The sequence below is a fragment of the Garra rufa genome, chromosome 2 (genome assembly GCF_049309525.1).
Source record: "Garra rufa chromosome 2, GarRuf1.0, whole genome shotgun sequence".
Classification (NCBI taxonomy): domain Eukaryota; kingdom Metazoa; phylum Chordata; class Actinopteri; order Cypriniformes; family Cyprinidae; genus Garra; species Garra rufa.
The window spans coordinates 52,135,006-52,151,087 of NC_133362.1; the positions used below are offsets into that span (position 1 = coordinate 52,135,006).

General features: G+C 34.5%; 1 protein-coding gene across 1 annotated transcript; it reads right to left on the reverse strand.

Moving 5' to 3' along the window:
- Window positions 1–4,211: 4,211 nt before the first annotated feature.
- LOC141325590 (uncharacterized) lies at window positions 4,212–13,236 on the reverse strand. The gene is made up of 3 exons (XM_073834369.1): window positions 13,184–13,236; window positions 12,388–12,519; window positions 4,212–7,768 (listed from the first exon to the last, which is right to left on the reverse strand). Exons 2-3 carry the CDS (start codon window positions 12,470–12,472, stop codon window positions 7,041–7,043), a joined length of 813 nt encoding a protein of 270 aa, XP_073690470.1. The 5' UTR covers window positions 12,473–12,519; window positions 13,184–13,236; the 3' UTR covers window positions 4,212–7,040.
- Window positions 13,237–16,082: the final 2,846 nt, after the last annotated feature.

Genomic DNA, 16,082 nt, shown 5'->3' on the forward strand with positions numbered 1-16,082 from the left:
GTTCCTCCCAGCACAGTATCGTGACATCAGTGTGTTCAAGTATTGGAGCAATTTTATTATTCACTGTCGCACCCCCGTCAACCACCACACACTTCACCACATCCAGCATTCAGTGCACTATAGCAATGCAATGGGCCTAGTAATGAGTTCAATTTGTGGTGTCTGAGAGAAATTACTACTGCTCATGAAGAACACACTGCCAGATTGACATACACAGTATGATGTCACAATGACAGAGTCATTAGCATAAAAAAGAATGTTTGAAATCTTTGATCTTCAATTGAAGCTTCTGAATGACTCTTGTGCAGATTTAAGCCTCAGATTTCTCTCTTAAACACTCACTCTAGTAAAAGTTTTCTTCCCACTTACGAGGAAGCACTAGGGACCAGAAATAAATTCTGGGGCCGCCAAATTATTTGGCTGGTTGGTGGATACAGGAGGCCCCTTTAGCGTCCTAAATGCTGGGTGTGGTGTAGTGTGTTGTGTTTGGTGGAGGGTGTGACACAGTCATTGACAAAAGAGGTGCGGAGCTGTATTCTCTCCAATCAAATGAACAGTAATGGTTTATAGCAGGGGTCCCCAAACTAAGGCCCGCGGGCCGAATGTGGCCCACCCCCACATTTGGACCGGCCCTCTGAACAATGCCAGAGACATATTTTGAAAAAAAAAATTTAAATTAGAGGTTGTAAATATGTTTTACTTTTATCATATCGGTATTTGATTATAAAGGTTGGCTTTCAAACTAAAATTTCCCTCAGTCATTATCATATAGCCTAATTATTTGTTAACTTCACCTACAGATTGGTACATTTAACAAACTGTGTCATCGCAATCGAACAGGTGATGCGTGAGGCAGCTAGAAAATTCAGAGCGATGACAAAATGACACAATAACATTTGAGGTGAAACTAGCACTGCTTGTGGGACAGGTGCGAAAGCAAGACTTCACTCATCTCCCAGTTACCCAAAGTTTTCCAGCTGAGAACCCAGTGGCCCCATTTCCAGTTGAAAAGTCTGTTGAAGTGCTGAAAATGATGAAGGCAGACTTTGACGTGTGATTAAAAAAACACAGTGGATTCTCGAATCGATTTTGCTTGACAAGCCTCTCAAGACTGGAGTTCTCTCGGTTGGTTGTTCATCTTTTTCTTCCACACTGTTTCCTTCCACTCAACTTTCTGTGAACATACTTGGATACAGCACTCTGTGAACAGCCAGCTTCTTTGGCAATTAATGTTTGTGGCTTACCCTCCTTGTGAAGGGTGTCAATGATTGTCTTCTGGACAACTGTCAGATCAGCAGTCTTCCCCATGATTGTGTAGCCTAATGAACCAAACTGAGAGACCATTTTGAAGGCTCAGGAAACCTTTGTGGGTGTTTTGCGTTTATTAGCTGATTGACATGTCACCATATTCTAATTTGTTGAGATTTGTTGTGAATTGGTGGGTTTTTGTTAAATGTGAGCAAAAAACATCACAATTAAATGAACCAAAGACTTAAACTACTTCAGTCTGTGTGCATTAAATTTATTTAATACACAAGTTTCAAAATTTGAGTTGAATTACTGAAATAATTGAACTTTTTCATGACATTCTTATTTATTGAGATTCAGCTGTATATCTTTTGAAAATAAATTATCAGTTGTCTGTGTGGTGCCTAACAAAATAAACTATTCAAGCATTTAAAGGTAGAATATATACAGGTAAAATCATTATTAAATACTACTACTACTACTAGTAGTCAGTCCGGACCATCTGTCTTCCTTTAATAAACCGACTGGCCCCCCATTAAAGAAAAGAAAAATATGTGGCCCTCTCAGAAAAAAGTTTGGGGACCCCTGCTCTGGCGTGATGTGTGGACAGCAGTATGCACATATTAAGATGTCCTGCAGAGTCTTGAAGAAGATGGCCTGCTGGATACCTACACACTACACATCTTCCTCGTCCACTTTGTGTTTTTACCCCATCTCCGCAAAGACTTGCAGACATTTGTAGAGGACAGGAACCATCACCCCCTTCACACTGAGGGAAATATGAGCCCCCAGCAGGTGTAGGAGGTGGGACTTCTACATAGCAACATTCACAAGCCTGATAATGTAGAGGTAGGAATGATTTTCATTTCTCTCATTTATGATGATACAAATAGTGTGCAAATGTAATTCGATATTTTTAAGGATTAAATGCTTAATCCCTAGGATGTGGATGTTGACATAGACTGGGAGAGTGCCATCTTCCACGAGGAATCATTTACACAATGTGGAGTTGTGGTCCCTGAACTCGGGAGTGGAAAATTGACCAGATGAATAATTTGGCAATAATCTGGGATCTCCCACAAGTAAAAGAGGAAAACTGAAAGTGGTTGGCACAAAGCATGCTGTACTATGCAGTAAGTATCATACTATAATTTTTTGATTTTACTCATGACGTACTGCAATACTTAATCATTATTTCTGTCCTTAGAGTGGTGATATTTAGTATAACAGCACTGTGATGGTTCACATTCTATATCACTTTGCTTGTCTGTTCATTACTACTCTGTTCATCGCTAATAGTTGAATTTTTTCAAACAGTACTCTTTTTACAGAGTACACATATTCTTACATCATTAATTTCAAATGAATTATTATAGGTCATGGGTCGGAGGGAGAAGCAGATTCATTAGATAAAACAAGGTTTAAAAGACAGGAGTCTTACGCATTATAAAAGAACGGCCTTGCTTGATTGATTTAATTTTTTTGTGACATCTAGTGACAACACCTGGTGACTTTTTGTGCTGCTAATTTGCATTTTGCAGAAGAGCAGACAAACTTCTTGCTAAAGTGGTGAGTAAATATTTCACAATCAAACATAATATCACTTGAAAATACCATTTTACACATATGTGACCCTGGACCACAAAATCAGTCATAAGGTTAATTTTTACAAAACTGAGATATATACATCATATGAAAGCTCAATAAATAAGCTTTCTATTGATGTATAGTTTGTTAGGATAGGACACTATTTGGCCGAGATACATCTATTTGAAAATCTGAAATCTAAGGGTGTAAAAAATCAAAATACTGAGAAAATCACCTTTAAAGTTGTCCACATTAAGTTCTTTGCAATGCATATTACTAATCAAAAATTACATTTTGATAGGTTTACAGTAGGAATTTTGCAAAAAAATCTTCATGGAACATGATCTTTACTTAATTTCCTAATGATTTTTTACATAAAAGAAAAATCAATAATTTTGACCCATACAATGTATTTTTGGCTATTGCTACAAATATACCCCAGCGACTTAAGACTGGTTTTGTGATCCAGGGTCACATATAATGAATTGAAAGTCTGTCCGCTAATCTTCAACATTTTTTACTGTAAACTATACTTATAGGAATCTAAAGTAGTCAGCATTTAAAGTGGATCAAAACCTTTCATCAAAGATGTCCTAAAACCAAAACAATACCCATTCTTGTCTTATGACAACTTTGATTAACTTTTTTGATTCCCTTTAAATGTTGACTACTATATTGCAAAAATATATGAATTTTTTTTAAATAAATTGGAAATCAAGATCTAAAAAATGATATCTTGTGGCACAAGATCTCGTGATTTCCAAGTGGTTCAATTTGGGCCTTGAAAAATAAAAAGAGGAAGCAACCAGATAATAACAAAGTGCAACTTTACACTGTAATTATATAAGTACGTGACAGATTTCACTGCCTGTAAATTTGGGCCTATGTTGACCAGTCATTGGCATGTCTACTCATTTGGCCCTAAGAAAAATAAAGTGCCTTATTAATAAAGTGCACAATATCTCGTTAACTATGTGCCATACACCAATCGGTTCTCTGCAAACACACTTCCCTGTACAACCTCCACTTTAGGCTAAAACGGAAATCCCCCTTTGAAATGCTGGATATAACAATTGACAAATAACGATCAAACTAACTTATGCAACTTACACAACCAAGGGAACTAACAAAAGGCAAAGTTACTTGTTAAAATTACTAGGGATGCACCGATATGGAAATTTTGGCCGATAACGAAAACCAATAACCCTTTTAAATTTGGAGGCCGATAGCCAATAAATATTTTTTTCTGAACCATAATTGCAAAAACAACAGGCAAACACATTCAGTGAACAACTGATTTTATTTTAAAACTCTAAGTTCAGAAAAGTTTGAATTGATCTCTGAACTATATTTACTATTCATTTCTATGGCCAACTTTCTTTTACATAAAATTCATTGCTTGACAAAAAAAAAAAAAAAAAAAAAAAAAGAGCAACAAAGTCACTGAACAACATTAGTTGCATAATCAAAATATTAATCAAACAAAAACATTTGCAATATCTAAATAAAATGTTAATTCTGATACAGCAGCACTTCAGGGCTCACAAAATTTCAAAATCTCTGGTAGCCCTTTGGGCAGGTACTCTTCAGATTTTGGTAGCCCGACAATTATTTTAACTTCAATACACAAATATCAACAAATATCAAAGAATGAATTTTATTTCACTATTTACAGTGTATCTGCAGAATTTTTAAATATCAATTTAAGGCAATGTTTAACCCTTGTAAAGAGCTGCACAAGTAAAAAAAACAGTATAAGTGTGGTTGGACGATGTATGGATATATTAAGCCATAAAATAACCCCAAAAAAAATCTTATACAAAGGCATTTCAGCCTTTATACCATTAAAAGGGATTAATCAAGTATATAATGTATTATATTTATTTAAAACATAAATATAACTGTCTTAATTGTTTAGATTGTTTAGAAAGCACATTAACTTCTTTCACATTTACAGCTGTATATGTTTGCTGCATAAAAACATTGGTCGATATTTGCAATAATCTGACTAAAAACAGCTAAAAATTTAGACGTGCAAATGAATTCTTTGTCACACTTTAGGAGCGCTTAAATATTAGTATCGACTGTACACAACGCAGCAATATCACTGTTTTATCAGGCGTGAAATGAAAATGCCGACGTCACATTTCTCGTTCAGATACATGAATAAATATAAAGACATCAGTGCCGCGTTTTGACTTTAAAACGTGCAGAGTGCATATTTATTCAATGACATCATTGCCTCTTAAAAGTTTTATCCAGCCCTATCACGATTCTTGTCTTTCTGTCTCCAAATGTAAGACCTCTTAAAATTATAATTAGCCCTCTTCTTTTACTATTTAACCCTTATGCGGTCTTCAGGGTATTTTATTTTTTTTTTACCCAAATGGCTTTTGCTAAAAATAAAAAAAATTAAAAAGTTCTCTTTGTCCAAGAGGCATAAGACTTTGTAAAACTGTCGACACTTTCTGGATCTACAAAAAAAAAAAAAAGTTGGAATGATAGCATGATTTTATGTTGGTGTAAAAAAAAAGTCACACTCATGGTCTTTGGGGTCTCTGCAACAAAATGCAATTTTGTAACAAAATAATAGTTAAAACAATTTTTTTCCTGTTTATTAATGTTTTTAGGAGGATTTATGATATTTTTTAAATTTTATATAATTAATATTTTTTATACACAATTTTTTGTATATATACTTTTTATGTAAAATTCACTTTATAAAAGACCCATGTCTAACTTTGATTCATGGGGATAACATGGATAATTTCACATGGTTTACTTTAGGATTTTTGCACATCTTTTGGAAAATCCAGTTTTAAAGGCAAAAAATTATAATTTTTCATGGCTGCAGTGCTTTATGCTATTTGACCAACTGAAAGAGATCTCTTCACAAGTTTTTTTTTCAGTTGAGATCATATCTACATATTATGAAATACACAGGACACACAGAAACACATTTGTGAGACAATACAAACTGCTCTATTATGATTTGTCAAAAAAAAAAAAACATTTGCTGTAGTTGCATTCTAATGTTCATATTGTGTACTGCTACTCAATATGTGATAGAACTTATTTGTTTCAGTGCAAAATAATGCTGAACTTTGACAAAAAGTAAATTTCATTGTTAGAATTGTGATTTCATAATATGTAGCTTTGAACTCAACTGAAACAATTTATGAAAAGATTTCTTTCTGGTGGGCAACTAGTGGGCTCTGCAGCCATCTAGTGGTAAAAGTGATTATTATTTTTACTTTTAAAACTGGATTTTCCAAAAGATGGACAAAAATATTACACCAAACCATGTGAAATGTGGGTCTTTTATAAAGTGAATTTTACATAAAAAAAAAAAATTATCTATTATTTATATATATTTAAAAAATATCATTAACCTACTGAAAACTGCTAAAAAATATTTTTGTGTTTATTAAAGTTTTTTATTTAAGCTATTATTTTGGTACAAAATTGCTTTTTGTTTACCGCGGTAAAAAAGGACCCCGAAATTCTCGAGTGTGATTTTAAAAAGAGGACCACTTAAGTGTTAACATATGAACAACTTTTTATGGCCTTAATTTGATATATTTGATTTTTTTTTCTCAACTACTGGCCTAAGCCAGTCTTTAAATCTTGAGTCCTCCAGCCAGAGGTTCGAAAACTTGCATTTCCCCATGTTTTAATTTAATTTAATTTAATTTGCGCACGCATGATATCGCTCAGGTCCTACTCTCAACATATAAATAAATCCATGCAAATTTTAGAAGAAAGGCCTGCACTTAACACAAATTGAAAATGTATCTAAAAAAAAATGGTCTCAAAAATGTAATACCTCGTCAGATGACGTTTATTCATTTTTAATGCCCTTAATTTTGGCTAATTTCATTTACTACCTTTTACAAGCCCGCAGACACCCTGGCAAACAAAGTAACTAAATCGCTGTTATGGTCAATCAATCTGTTAATTGGAGGAGCTGCTTTTCTGCTGTCTACTCCATGCGGGTGGAAGCGGAAGACCTCAGAAATAGCGACCTTTTAACAATTAATTGCGCAGCTCTAATGTAAACACTGCAAAATGTTGCAAAGATATTGTTACGTTCTCGCGAGATCTGGTGTCACGAAATCCTGCCACATCCCTAGATGGCATGTCATGACGTGCACAGAATGCGCTTTTGTGTTGTGTGTGTGTGTATATTTAAATATATTGAGACTTTAAATTTTTTCGGTAGTTACCAGCCCTACTTGTGACACAGAATGAGTTCGCAAATGATTTTTAAATTTTCTTTGATAGAAATAACTCTCTTTACACCAAAGACATTTGTAAGGTTTTTCTCCAGTGTGAGTTCTCATGTGGACTTGAAGGATTTGTTTTTTGGAATATCTCTTTTCACACAGTTCACACGGGAAAGGCTTCTCTCCAGTGTGAGTTCTCATGTGTTCTTTAAGACTTGCGTTTACGACAAAAGCCTTTCCACACTTCAAGCAAATGAAAGGCTTCTCTCCCGTGTGAGTTCTCATGTGGACTGGAACGCTTGATTTTTGAGCAAATCTCTTTCCACACAGTTTACAGGCGAAAGGCTTTACTTTGGTGTGAACTCTCACGTGAACCGTGAGGTGTGCTTGCTTCTTCCAATTCTTTCCACAGTAAAGGCACATGAAAGGCTTTGTTTTTCTGATGTGAGTTTTGACATGTTGCTTGAGCTGTTTCCAGTCTGGGAAAACCATTTTGCATCTTTCACTTTGACATACGATCTTTTTAGAGTGAACTCTCATGTGCTGATAAATGTGTTTTTTGCATCTGAAACTCTTTCCACACTGACCACATATGTAAGGCTCAAGACATCCTTGAGTGGCATTTCCTGAGGAAGTATTTTCAGTCTTTATGGACATCTCTTCTGCTGCATTCATTTCTTGACTCTCCTCTTTCAGTGCCGTCATGTCTAAAATGAAAAAGACAAACACAAATGAACTCCAGCTCAATAGTACAAACAACAGACGTCAAAACAACTTGAAGAATCAAAGCATTAGAATCTAGAAAATAGAACATTTTTGCTAGATCCTATATTAACCCGAAGGCAGTGTTAATTTCATTAACGAATCATTTGTGTCGAAATTTTTTCAACGAAAATGAAACAAAAACTCGTTTTGAATAACAAAAACTATGATGGAAATCTATTGACATTTTCCTCAACAAATAAAAACGAGAACAGCGTAAAATGTACTGTCCCTCCCATAGATGTGGCATTAGAAACACCCTCGCATTAGCGTTAACTAGAGGTCGACCGATATTGGTTTTTACCGATACCGATAGCTAGGTTGGACCACACTGGCCGATACCGATTAACTAACCGATTGTTTTTGAAAATGGATACTGGACAGCATTTAAAATAGTGATGTACTATTTAAAAAAAATAATAATAATACTAAACCATACTTTGTAAATGAATAAAAATATTAATTATATATATATTTATCATTAAAGTTATTTCATAGTTCGATAATGTTAATAAAATATCAGTAAATGTTGAAATTAACACACTATAACAAGGAACAACACCTCTATTCTACAGCTTTCATTAATCTTAGTTGATGTTACAAATGGACTCATTGTCATCTTTACATTTTAACAATATGTAAAATTGCAGGTTCTATGCTTTTTGTTTATATTTGCCATCTTAAAATTAAGATTCAATTTAATTACGATTTTCAATATCAACTAAATATAACCATGCGTCACATTCTCAGTTTTCAATGCACATGGCAACATTTTTTTGGCTATAACATTTATTTTGTGCAAAATTTCCTTTTTATATATATATTGTTTTTTCTTTTTCGCTTCATTATTACTAATGAGATCACAGACCGTCGCTGCTTTAACCGGCTGCATTCAAACGAATGAACAGATTTATTTCGATGTATCAGATGCTTTGTCCTGCTCTGAAAACATAACTGACTGTGTGTACATCGAAAGTATTCGAAAATCCATGTGCATTTAACCTCATCTGCAAACAAGCTTTTTAAGACGAACAAACACAAAGAGAAAGTGAAAGTCCGTCAGTGCGCCAGTTTAGTGCATCTAACAGTACTGCATTACAAACAGCAGAAATTAAGGCATATCTAAAGTAAAACACTGCGATTGAAAGCTCACACTGTCAAACAATGCACACGTAGCTCACCGTTTAAATTCTGTGCAAGGAAGCCTGACGCGTTTCTGGCGCACACACGTGCCATGTGCGGGAAAAACACAAGCTCAACCGGACAATAGTGCAGTGCTGCGTTGCGCGGACAACTCGCAGTTATCTCTCTCTCTCACACAAGACGCGTCGCGTGTAGTTCAAGCAGAAATCTAAAACAGTTTATTTAATCACCAAATGGGCAAATGTTTACCTCCAGAAAGATAAAAAAAAACAGCAAAGGTTAGACAGATTAAACGGAAAGTGAAAGTGCGATCTATATCGTTAATTGCAGCCATTTCAGAAACAATTTATTTTCTGTTTCACATTTATGTTTAAATATTATTTGTTTGTGTTTTGTTTCAGTTTAATATATTAATTACGAAAGAAGTTTGTGTTATTTGTAAATGTCGGACGTGGTATGAATTGGACGAAAATACCGCGGGAGAATTGGAGAGGGTCAGAGTTTTTGACCACTTCTGACGTTTTTATTTGTGGAAAATCCCTCCTCAAACGAATTTCGTTTTGTATAATTTTTATCTTAATTTTTAATATATATTTTTGTTGATCAGTTATTAAAATCAAATAAGAACAGGAAAATGGCATTGTGAAATAAAGTGCGTAACAAGATGCAAGCCTATGCTGAAGAAAAGGCTAAAACATAAATTATAGTTCTTTATTAAACATACAGACATTATTAGCGCTACAGAAATACAAATATTTTGCTGAAATGCCCAATACTCAATCTTCCAGCCCAGTCTTTATGAACATTAACATATGATCTAATGTAAAACTATGGCGCGCTGTGACTCGGCAGGATTCTGTCTGCTGAATGAACACAGTTTGCTTTGTCACATCAGGTCTTTAAATCAACAACTTTGCTGGCTAAAAATATGACTATAAATCAATACAAATACAAGGTAACAATCCTGACATTAAACATTGGTCTGGGGCTTAACCTCTACTCTAAGACAGCAGAGCATGAGCGCTTCAGCAAAGAACACGACCCGGAAAAACTATCGGCAAGCGTTTTTGCCGATAACCGATAGCTCGGCCAATCAACTATCGGTGCCGATTAATCGGCAAAACCGATAGATCGGTCGACCTCTAGCGTTAACTACCCTGATAGCACACGTACATCACAGAGATGTCTATTTGACGTCTGCATTTACATCTGAGAGATGTATTTTTTAGATTGTTTGCTCATCTGCAATGCGCCTATTGGACCTTTCCTATCAGATGTCAAATAGACGTCTATTAGATGTCTTTAAGATGTTTACGAATTAGAATGAATGTAAAACTGACAACTTACAGACATCTGCCAGACGTTTGTACACAGCAGATGCTTTCCAGATCAAGAGATCTTTATCAGACATCTTGCAGACGTACGTGTGCTATCTGGGTAGTATTTTGTAACTTCATCGAAAGGTGATATAATAAAGTACCCAGATAGCACAAGTACGTCTGCAAGTCTGTTAAAGATCTCTTGATCTGGAAAGCATCTGCTGTGTACAAACGTCTGGCAGATGTCTGTAAGATGTCAGTTTTATATTCATTCTGATTCATAAACATCTTAAATACATCTAATAGACGTCTATTTGACATCTGATAGGAAACGTCCAATAGATGGATTGCAGATGAGCAAACTTTGTCTTGCAGATGTAAATGCAGACGTCAAATAGACATCTCTGAGATATATGTGTGCTATCAGGGAAGGATTTCTGATGATGATGATGACCGTTATCACACGTCATCACACTCTTGTAAAAAGGGTCCCTTAACAGAAGGCTTCAACATTTCGTTAAATTTGATTCATCCATCCTCTATATTAATGTTCCAATGTGAGTACAGCATAATAAAATAATTTTTAACTGAACATCAAATTGTTTAATTAAGGTTTATACATGTTATTACAATTGTTTATACAAGTCGAAAGTAGGATCTTCTTAGGTGCATTTTCAAAAATGTTACTTCAGTTGTTTTTAATATTTATTTTTTGTGTTAAAGGAGTAGTTCCCTTTCAGAACAAAAATTTACAGATAATGTACTCATCCCTTTGTTCATGTCTTTCTTTTTTCAGTCGTAAGGAAATTGTTATAAATATATGTTTAAATAATGTGTAAAAAGCCAAAAATAACTGTATGCACACACTTTTCCTTAAATACAATTGACAGTTTTAAAAACAATTACAATTGTGATAAATTTATGCACAACAGTATGTCCAGGTTGATTGTCCCAGATCACCAGTTAATTATACATAAATGGAGGACTCCTATTAAAGAAATGTTGTTGCAAAGAAGAAAATTAAACAATATTACTAGAGTCCATTCATTGTCCATGATTTTTTTTTAACCTTTTTATATGTTTAATTAGGCTCAGAGATGCCATGCGTGCAATCAAATTCATAAATTCATGTTGAGATTAATGTTTTAAATATAACATTTTGAATACAGAGATCTGCCAGCAGGTGGCGGCAAGAGACTGATTTAATTACTGGATCATATTCATTTGATTTGTTCGAACGGATGGTTCATTCAGGAATAAAGCAAGTGACTCTTTATGAATAGGAAATGATACTGTCTACTTTCCCGAGCGTCTCGCACGCTGGCTCCAGGCAATCGGACAGTCCTCAATGTCGAGCCCTGATTTGCATAGTTGTCAAAATGAATGTCCTGTGAGTGTTTTATAATGGATGCTCACCCATAGATGTGGACCTTGTGTTTATGCACATATGAGCACCAGCATCAACAGATTTAAAATGTATTTGCTGTATTTTTCATTTGTATGTTTATTTTATAATGGATACAAACAGACAGTCCAGTTCAAATGGACAGGTTTAGTGAGTGTTTTTTGTCATCTCCCTGTTGGCAGGTTCACTTACTTAAGAAAAAGTACTCTGAAGTTGTAAAGAATGTCTGAATTAAACAATTCAGTAACTTTGAATCTGTGTATGTGTATATATATATATACATATATATATATATATATATATATATTTTCGGTTCTAGCTTTTAACATATGTATATATATGTATATATGTTACAAGCTAGAACCAAGCAGAGGGTTTTCTTTTAAATTCAAAAGTATAGCTTTAATTTAAAGTTAGTTTGAATTTGGAGGGGTTTTTTTATAACGTGCAGTAGAAGAATAAAAAGGCAAAACAAATGTTTTGGTTAATAAATAAGGTTTAAAAATAAACACTTTTATTGGAAATGTCAGGCATAGGGGGGCCTTGCGAAATTGACCCGAGAAGGAGGTTGAGACCCCCTGATATAAACCACTTTAATTTGGACACTCGTAACATCTATAAACATATTCATTTCTGTAGAGCTGGACATTTTAATAAGGATCAAATGATTTAGTTCAGCTTGAGAATGAAAACCAACCTGTTTGTTCCTCAGTGTCTTCTTGTTTGATACGAACTGTTTCTTGTATCCAGAAGTCTTCACTGTCCTCATCAACAAAAGCCATCTTGACAGCGTCGAGTCGATTTCAGCGTGTTCTCCAGGAGTTTTTCCCTGTTTTTGGCAGAAAGAAAAAGAAACACAAACTAAACCTCTGGGTGCGTTTTTAAATCGCTCCCTATTTCAGTAGTCAGCACACTGGTAAGGGAGTCAGTCAGAGAAATATAGAGAGATAAAAACAAACTAGCACTCAAATGAATAGAAAACACCAAATATAGAATTAATATTTCTATGTATGTTTTATGTTTACATATTTGCACGTTATATTTGATTACACTTTGATAAAATCATTTGTTGTCCTTACACATGCTAGTTCTCATTTTGAGCAGCAGGTTTCATCAGGAGATTCATAACAGTGAATCATTTTGAGAATGAATTTAGTTGTATTTTACACCTCATGAGCCATGTTTTTCTTACAGGTTTCTTAAATTATACATACTTAATGACAGCCTTCAAATGCTCCCTTGAATTGAGAAGCAGCTCTCTTTCTCTATCACTACTTTACTTTGCCAATGGTAGAACTAGTGTTTATGATAAACTGATTCGCGATAGAGGAAGTGAAAGAGATGCACAAAATAACCTTCGTTTTTATCACTGGGTAAAACATATTAACGTTTTATTCGATAATGATTAATTACACAATTTTATATTAAATTGTCTAAATGAGTTGTGACGGCTTTAAACGACAAACGACTTTAAATGATCAAAAACAACAAACCTTTCTTCTGCTGGACTGCAGTCCGTCGTCTTCTTCTTTTAATTTTATGGTGGGTTGCGAACCAACTTCAGAGGTGCATAGCGCCACCTACTGTGATGGAGTGCGAAGAGAATGCTCTAACTTCTTCCATATCCAATAATATAACCCACAATTCTTAATAAATTAAATGACTGCATTTATTTGTTTCCTTGAATTTGGACCCTCACCATCAATTTGTTACAGTGAATTCCTGGTAAGTCCAACAAAGAAACAACAGAAAACACCTCCTTATCAAAAGGTGTTTTTCATTCTAAATTATACTTCTTATTCCAAGAAAATATGTCCATATTCACATAAGCCAGAAATATGCTTTTCTACAATATACAAAAAATTATTTAACCCACAATGCCCCAACCTCAGTCTACATTTTAACTGAGTCTCTATGGGATGGACAAGTACAAAAACATTTGTTTGTAACTTTAGATTGAACAGAAACATGTGTCTATCCTTGATTTCCTTTTTTCATCCCTGGTGAAAAAACCAGCTAAAACCAGCCTAGGCTGGTTGGCTGGTTTTAGCTGGTCAACCAGCCTGGTTTTAGCTGGTCATAGCTGGTCGCCAGGCTGGTTTTAGAGGGGTTTTGGCCATTTTTCCAGCCTGGCCAGGCTGGTCTTAGCTGGTCAGGCTGGAAAACCACCAGCTAAAACCAGCTACTTCCAGCTTAAACCAGCTAATACCAGCCAACCAGCCTAGGCTGGTTTTAGCTGTTTTTTTTTCAGCAGGGATCCTCTCTGCCATTCCTTTAGTAAACTTGATTATGACTTTTCAGCATCTTTAATTGGTAAAAACCATGTCAACATATTCAGCTGTTACTCCTCATCTTCACTTTTAACAGTGAACAGTTCAGATAATAAATACAAGATAGAAACTCAATCTCTAGAAGTGCATTCATTAAAAAGTATAATTGTGTCATATTAGTGTTATGATTTCAGTGAAGTTAAAGAAAATACCCGCAATATCCAGTTAGACCTGTAGTTAACTCTGAAGAGAAGATCAGGAGACTGAGTGAATCTTCATCAGATCTTGATTGAGCTGGTACTGTGTGACGCTGCAGTCATCCAGACTCACTAAAGCACTCAATCACTGTAGTTTTAGACAGATTTCAGGATCGTCATTAGAAGATAAAATATGCAAAGGATGTGAGCAGTTACAGGAAATGCCCAGATTTTCAGCGACTCTAATCCAATCAGCAGAACTATAGACTCATTATCACAGAGATCAGGGAAAGTCTCACCTTCAGCCTCTGCATTCATATTTAACTCAGATATTGATCAGAAACAAAGACACCAATTAAAGAAATGAGGCAGAAACATCAACAGCCAATAAAGACAAAAGATGACACTTACCATCATTTCACATTCATATTCACACACTTCTAAAGCTAAATATATTCATTTAAAAATTAAATGCCATGTATCTTTTCTGCTGAGTTTCTAATGCTTTTTTTTGCAAAACATTTTTTTTTTTTTGCAGTATTTATTCCGTAGACACATCTGTTTTAAATAACTATCAGCCTAATTCTGTGGTGGAAAATTTCAGTCAGGTTTTAAGTCTATTCATAGCACTGAGTTTACAGAAGATTTGTCATTTTCAGTGTGGATCTGTTATTAATGACTTTTGTTTGTAAATACATTTGCAGCAACTGAAAACTAAGATCTTAATATGTAACTTTTTATATTGTAATCATATTTTAGCACAGAGTATGCACATTAAAAAAAAAGATAATCTGTGGAAATGTAAATGATATGTCATTCACAATAAATAAACCTTTGTAGTGGTAAATAGAAACTGCGACACATTTATTTTTTTGTTCTCATTTGCCTCAATAGCAAAAGAAAAATAAAATCCCTGACAGTGTTTCAGTAACTTTCCGAAAGAGGAATAAATAAATTACTACACAAACAAACAAAATAACAAGATATTGATTGCAATAGTCAAAAGAGTGATCGACCATTTGTCATCACATCCTCTTTGTAACAGTTACACAGCAGCATTAACTAGTTTTATGTGAATTTAATGAATAGGTATAAAAACATAAAACAAAGTGTTATAAATGTACACACAAATTGAGAATAATATTAATAGATTTGCGATGCTAGTCACTTTAGAAAAGCATCATCATATGAGTATGAAATTCTATTCTATATACAACATTTCTATGACATATTTGTGGTTCTAGAGAGCAGTGCACCAATGGGACTTTTATTTTGCTCTGGTGATGTGACGTCATAAAGCTGCACCGAGCTCCTCATCTGTTGTGATTCACCTGAAGAAAGGTTTGTGGTTTTGAAGTTTTTAAACCAATGGACATCTATTAAAGCGTTTTTTACAAGCTATGTAAAATAAATCATCATTATGAAATATAACGTTGTAATGCTTTAGAGTTTCTGAAGACGTTAGCCTGTAGTAACAGAGAAGGTACGTTTCGCTCTCTATATCATGAATCAATCGTGTGATGATAAGAAGTGATGAGAGAAATTGAGAATCCGATTCATTTGAATCAAATCATTTGTGAAATGATTCAGTGATTCGATTCAGCGGCACGCGGACTACAAACGACAACAACAAACACAAACGAGTGAATCACAACCGAGAATGATTTCATGAAAGTGTAATATATTAGATATGATCTACAAATAATCGAATACTAAATATAAATCAAAATAGCCTGCCTAAATATGAACCTTCTGTGTAATTCGTATATATTTTGTAAATTGTTATAGGCTACTGATGTCTATTAACTCTCTGACTGTCTTACTAGTGCACTGAATACTGAACTAGGAGCTGATTGAGACGCATCCAGAGATTTAGTTTCCATTGATTTTTCTTTCTATTAATTATTCTCATCTTAAACAGGACA

Bases quoted from the DNA above. Each gene is read 5' to 3' on its own strand.
- LOC141325590 (XM_073834369.1), bottom strand. From the start codon at position 12,472: ATGGCTTTTGTTGATGAGGACAGTGAAGACTTCTGGATACAAGAAACA. The intron at 7,769-12,387 runs GTTGGTTTTCAT...TTTTCATTTTAG, and splicing joins AGACACTGAGGAACAAACAG to ACATGACGGCACTGAAAGAG.